Below are 6,606 nucleotides of genomic sequence, written 5' to 3'. Positions count from 1 at the left end.
TATGATAAAAAATTACAGACCTCTACATGCTTTGTAAGTAGGAAAACCTGCAAAATCGGCAGTGTATCAAATACTTGTTCTCCCCACTGTAGATTCAATGGTTGTAAAGATGGGGTGAGGTCTGTCCGAAATAAAGAGATGCTCTGGTTTTTTGACACCACACAGCAAAAAGCAAGTTCTGCAGGCTCTAGTTTTGTCTAATCTTGATTATTGTCCAGTCGTGTGGTCCAGTGCTGCACGGAAAGACATCGTTAAGCTGCAGCTGGCCCAGAACAGAGCGGCACGTCTTGCTCTTCATTGTAATCAGAGGGCTGCTATAAATACTTTCTCTTGGCTAAGAGTTTAGGAGAGACTGTCTGCATCACCTCTTCCATTTATAAGAAACATTAATGTGTTGAAAATCTTGTTTGCATAGTCAACTTACACACAACTCTGACACACACACGTACCCCACCAGACATGCCACCTGGGGTATTTTCACAGTCCCCAAATCCAGAACAAATTCAAGAAAGCATACAGTATTATAGAGAGCCATTATTGCATGGAACTCCGTTCAARCTCATATTGCTCAAATAAACAGCAAACCTGGTTTCAAAAACCAGATGAAGCAACACTTCACGGCACAACGCCTCTCCCCTARTTGACCTAGATAGCTTGTGTGTATGCATTGATATGTAGGCTCCGTGTGCCCTAAACATTTTTTTATGTCGTTTTGTCCTTGAGCTGTTCTTGTCTATTAATGTTCTGTATTATGTAATGTTTCATGTGTACCCCAGGAAGAGTGCTGCATTTGCTAAAGCTAATGGGGATCCTAATAAAATACAACAATATACCACCTACCCACAGAGAGATGGGAACACAGCGTCAGCCATAGTGTGGCGCCCCTGGAACCTTTTTAAGGGGTTTGCCTCATGGCTTACTCAATGGTTAGTGTTGTTAAGGAACACAACACACATGTATAACCCCATACACAGTACCTTGCTGTATTTGCCCATGGCCATGCCAGTGAGGTCAGAGAGCAGGTTGCAGAGATGCTCCTCAAACAGGCTGTTGTTGGTCAGGTTCTCCCCTGTCAGGTTCACAAACTGGTGGGCGTACACCACCTGACCTGCAAAGGTCAAACAGACAAATAAGAATGCAGTACACCTACAATACACTGACAATACCAGCCTGACAATACCAGCCTGACAACACCAGCATCAACTTATTTTTCCTCTCTCTTCATATTGTGTATTGCAGATCCGTTTTCGATTTTTGCAGTAATGCATATGTAATTTGTTTTGCCTTGGAAGATTACCCTATGATAGGTGAGACAAGATCCTAAATAACAACAATAAAATCAACACATACCTTGCATCCTCTGCCCCAGCAGGTGGAGAATCTCCAACACTGACCAGTGGATGTCCAGGTGGAGGTGTAACAAATGCCAGGAGGGAGGAAACAGCTGAGGGGAGATATACAGTAAAAGCATACCAGGGTTGAAATACTTTCATATATCTAAATTACTTTCACATACTTACAAAATGTAATGGAACATTTTATGTATGTGCTTTTCTAATAATGTGTAACTAATTGAACGAACCCTCACTATCAGTYTCTGCAAGTTGGCAGTACGCCCAGACCCTTGATTTGAGAACAAAAGATATCTCAGTTTCAAGGTCTCAGCCTAGACAAGAAGCCTCCTGGGGTGTTGGGTGTTGTGTTGCCTCGTAGGGTCTCTCACATGCATGACCCAGTATTGGTCAGTCACATGAATGAAGCAAACGTTAATGATTCATTAATTATGAACGATGAATAAGCTAAATCATGCAAATATAACTTGTCTGCAGTATATAAGAGAACTAACGGGACTGCCCCGGTAGAGCTCCTGATCGACATGTGTACTTGGTGAATTGAGTTGGTTGGAACCTCCCCAGGGCYCTGATAATAAAGAATGATTAATTTAAGATTGACTTTGAGTGTCCCTGTGTAGAATTTCCACGACAGAAGTAAGTATTGAGATGTCTTTTCAAAAAATATATAAGTAGTTGAATATTTTAATGTTTTTGGAAATACACTTGGAAAGTATTTGAAAAACWTAAATSCACTGACTCAAATACACTCTCATGCATTTAACCCAAGTATTTGAAAATAGCATTTGAAATAAGTATTTGAACATACTGTCAAATACAATTTGGCAGACTATTTGTTTTTTACATTCAAATACTCAAGTAAAAATAATTGTTTTGGGCTGTGTATTTGAATATTCAAATACACAGAAAAAGTATATTAAATACCAGATACTTAAATACACATATTTGAACCCAGGTCTGGTATTCACTTACAATATTAATGCTTTTGTGTGTGTGTGTGTGTGTGTGTGTATGTGGGGGGGTGGGGGCTACCTTGCCCTGGTGCTGTATGGTGAGGGCACTCTGGATGTTGGCTGGGAGGTCTTTGAGGCGCCCTATGAGGAGGGTGACCCCAAAGAGCTCCTCCAGCAGAGCAGAGGGTAGCTGAGCCTCCAGCTCCTCATAGGGGTGACAGGGGCCCTCCTCCAGGGGACAGGTGGGCTCCAGGTACCTGCAGGGTGCAGAGGTCACATAGGGAACCACGGAAAAGTCAGGTGTCAGACCTGAATGCTGATCCTTTGACCTTTTAAAACAAAAAACAAATCCTTACACTGTTTTACTGGAACTAGATATGTATATGCCTAGTAAATATAGCCTATGCCCTAGGCCAGGAACACAGTCAGTGAGAATCAGTAATAACTGACCAGCAGCATTACCTGTATAGGAAGACTTTGACATATTGGAGAAACAGCACACATTGTTGCCTAAGGTCTTCTGCCTCATAATGGAGGCTGCTGGCTTGGCCTGAAACATAGCATTGTCAAGTATATACAGTACAACAAAAACAGTACAAGATTTCCCCATCACAACAACACAGGAAAAAAAAAATCGAACCATCACCATACCAAATCAAATCACATCACATTTGGTTATTACCACAAAGCTTCCTCAAATTTCAACTTATGAACCCCTCACAAAACCATGAGCAGCAAGGTATACATTAAGTTGGCTTACCAAAGTCATGAGAGCTGGACTGCACCAGGGTCTCTAATTTAAGAAGCTTTTGCCTGAAAGGTGACAACAAATTGTGACATACTGACCTCGAAACCCTGAGAATTAGAGACAGTGAGGCAGTTACACACAGTCTGAAATAAATGAATGACACTCCACATTATCTGGCTGTATTCCCACCTGAACAGGCCGAACAAAAGCTTGGTAGATTCCACCAGAGCGGTCTCTGTCACCCATGGGAAACCAAAGATATCCACTGTGTCATCTTCATAGTCTGCAGGGGCCGGGGACAGACGTAACAGCAGCCTATGGAAGACAATAGTAACTAAGATCTGCTGCAGCCTAAAAGACACTGAAGACAGGGAGTTTTCCTCAAACAATATTGTCGGTAACGACTCTGTTGTATTATAACAAGGTCAACATATTATTTCTGTCCACTGTCGTCAGCTGTCCAATCTAACGATCTTTTGAGTTACTATGCGTCACATACGGTATGAAAGGCCCACTTACTGCCTGGATCATGTCCCATGCTGTTATTGAATGGCATTCAAGATTATATTGTCAAATTCATGAAAACACAGTAATTTAAGATATATATTATATTTGTGGATTAATTTACTAAATCAATCTGAAATCTTCATGAAAGGCATCGGGTAGAAGTCAATTAATCCACAAATACTAATATAATTATTACATATATCTTAAACGACCACTTTTTTATTAATTTGATTATATATTCTTGAAGTCCATTCAAAAACACCGTGGGACACGATCRATGAAGTAGGCGGGACTTTCCTTCTGTATTTACCATGACAAGTGCCTAATGTAATGTATCTGTACTCTTATACAGTAGATTATACACTGAATAAAGGAGTACTGAGGAGTATTTCTGAATGGAATAATTTGTTTAAATTGACTGATTTCCTTATGTGAACTGGTACTCAGTAAAAAAATTAGAAATTGTTGCATTTATATTTTTGTTCGGTATAATATTAGCCTGCCAAGATATGCCTCAGCAGTGTGCTCACAGAGACGTTACCGTTTCAGGGAGCCCCTGCCAATATAACTGTCAGATGACAGTGGCCGGGTGTCATCCCGACCCYGGTCAGATGCACAGGAGAAACAGGGTGGCAGGGCTGGGGTCAGCTCACACTGGCTTTCCCCTGCGAAGGGTGACACCGGCAGGGTCAGTGACTGGCTGATGTCCTCTTCCATTGTCTTCACTTTAGAGAAGCGACATTAAAGACACAATCTGCCATTTCAACAGTCTGGCCATGGCACTTTGGTTGGGAAGATGAGAAATGGGGCTGGGGAAGTGTCAATATAACGTTAATCGTTTTTGAAACGATACAAATGACAACCTAAACAGTTAAACAACACATCTATAAAACGTACACGTAGTTAGCCAAGTTAACCTTGTAATCTTACAGGGCTAATGTTGGCCAACKTCTAACGTTACTTAGCTAGRTAGTTAACGTTACAGTTCACTGAAATACTAACGTTATGTTTGTATAACTAACTCACTGTTCTATCTGTGCCGTGGTTCACTACTAGAAGCAGTTACTCTGAGTCTTGACTTTATGCCCTGCCGAGAATAACATCGTCAAAACACCTATATTAGCAGCACTGTTGAATAAACTGCAGTTACACCATCAAATGAAACGCAAAGTCAAAAAAAAGCTTGGTTTGGTTAACGAGCTAGCTCACCTCCAGATGAAATCCTGAAATCCTTTCCGAATGCTCTGTTTGGGGTTTTCACTTCCGCCTGTCTCTCCCGCGCAAAGGAGCACACGAGCTACGCATGCGCAAATTCGGCAACGCAACCGATATCTCCCGGATGATTGGTCCGAAGTTCTGTCGAGAGGAGTGACGTAGCTATTAAATTGTAGCAAATACATTACAGTTATCATTCGAATTATTAAAAAAACAAGATTATAAAATAATGATACGCCTACCTACATGTGGGAAAAAGCCATCTAAACTTCTCAAGAATGGTTCAATGTTGGGAACCAATTCATAAAATCTAAAAAATAATTAATGGTGTATGCAGCCTACTGAACCCTGTCATTGTCAGTGGTCCCTCTCGCTATTGAGACTGGTCAATACATAAACACGTCCCTAGATAAACGTGTACCTATAAACGTGTACGCACTTTTTGTAACGATGGTTCCATTGAAACTGAAGCTCATACCTTGCTTTACTGTGGGTTATACAACGACATTAGGGATGATATTTTTTTGTCAGCTGTCCAGGCAAAATGAAAATGTTAACGGTCTTGATGAGAATAATAAATTATGTAAAATGTTATCAGGTAACAATAATATAATGCCTGCGCCAAAGGTTGCCAACTTATAACAACTGTGACGTTTCTTTATATGTGCCTAATTGTATTTTTATCCATTGTACTTTGTTTTTGTTTTGAAGGCCATCTGATCAATATATATATTAAACTCATTCGGGGTCTCAACTTACAAGTTASAATAGTAGAATACACAAAGTGCAATTTTGAAATGTGTTTGTGCATCAGCAGTTTTTCTCTTGTTATGTCAGTTACTGACAGTCACCGAATTAGCCCATGTCAGCTAACATTTTTATATTGGTAAATTAGTCTAGTGGCCAGCTATCTAAATGTAGTAATCATGGTCGAATTACCACCCGGGGGCCCCCATTGATTTTGTTAGTCAAACTCACTCAGATATATTAAAAACAACAAATATTTCTCTCCACCCTATGGTAAAATGTGTAGAATTGCCGAGACTTTGCTGTAAAATTGCAAAAACATATCGGCCCCATTGCAACATGTGTAGAATTGCAGAGTCTTTGCTGTAAAATTGCAAAAACATATCTGCCCCATGGCAACATGTGTAGAATTGCAGAGTCTTTGCTGTAAAATTGCAAAAACATATCTGCCCCATGGCAACGTGTAGAATTGCAGAGTCTTTGCTGTAAAATTGCAAAAACATATCTGACCCATGGCAAAATGTGTAGAATTGCACAAAATTAACAAAAACTTTAAAAAACAACAACAGGGGGATGGTAATGTTTTTGCTCGCAATGTGGTTTGGTGTGGTGGGGTCGGGGGTTATGCACATGTGGATATACACATCCTCGAGCAACTGCGGCCCCTCATGATGAGTTCATGTTTTTCTGGCCCCCACCTCCGTCAAAGTTGACTATCCCTGGTATTAGTTGATGTAATGCATTATATTTGTATGTCATTTGTAGCCTTGTATGAAAGTCACGTCCTATGCCCTTCCTTCCCCGACAGTCCGTCTCTTGGTGTCCCCGTCTCATTAAAAACAGTACAACAGTGAAATAAAATTGGACCCAGGCTAACCCTAATTTCCATATGCAGATKTGTCTGTGCAAAACGGTGTCTCGCCGTCTCACCACGCTTGCATTCAAATGCATATTCACATATTTTCTAAAATAATTTTTGACAGGAGCAGAATGTTGTCGTTTACTGGAGTAGTTTGTGACGGGATTTAATTCGCTTTCGTTTGGATACATGCTCGAGAACTAGACAGTCTATAGGCTAGATAGT

General features: G+C 40.6%; 1 protein-coding gene across 1 annotated transcript in view; it reads right to left on the bottom strand.

Annotated features, from left to right (window-relative positions):
- LOC111958875 (MMS22-like, DNA repair protein) overlaps window positions 1-4,841 on the bottom strand; it is a 36,655-nt gene extending 31,814 nt beyond the window's left edge. The window contains exons 1-8 of the mRNA XM_070437421.1: window positions 4,770-4,841; window positions 4,102-4,369; window positions 3,243-3,368; window positions 3,066-3,118; window positions 2,768-2,855; window positions 2,385-2,562; window positions 1,351-1,444; window positions 978-1,108 (exon numbers count right to left, since the gene is read on the bottom strand). Coding sequence (XP_070293522.1) covers window positions 978-1,108; window positions 1,351-1,444; window positions 2,385-2,562; window positions 2,768-2,855; window positions 3,066-3,118; window positions 3,243-3,368; window positions 4,102-4,277 — 846 coding nt within the window. The 5' untranslated portion in view covers window positions 4,278-4,369; window positions 4,770-4,841. The remainder of the gene's footprint in view (window positions 1-977; window positions 1,109-1,350; window positions 1,445-2,384; window positions 2,563-2,767; window positions 2,856-3,065; window positions 3,119-3,242; window positions 3,369-4,101; window positions 4,370-4,769) is intronic.
- Between the last annotated feature and the right edge of the window lie 1,765 nt (window positions 4,842-6,606).

The sequence above is a fragment of the Salvelinus sp. IW2-2015 genome, linkage group LG35 (assembly GCF_002910315.2).
Source record: "Salvelinus sp. IW2-2015 linkage group LG35, ASM291031v2, whole genome shotgun sequence".
NCBI lineage: Eukaryota > Metazoa > Chordata > Actinopteri > Salmoniformes > Salmonidae > Salvelinus > Salvelinus sp. IW2-2015.
Note: the sequence above shows the minus strand (reverse complement) of the source record. Positions and strands in the feature narration are given on the sequence as shown.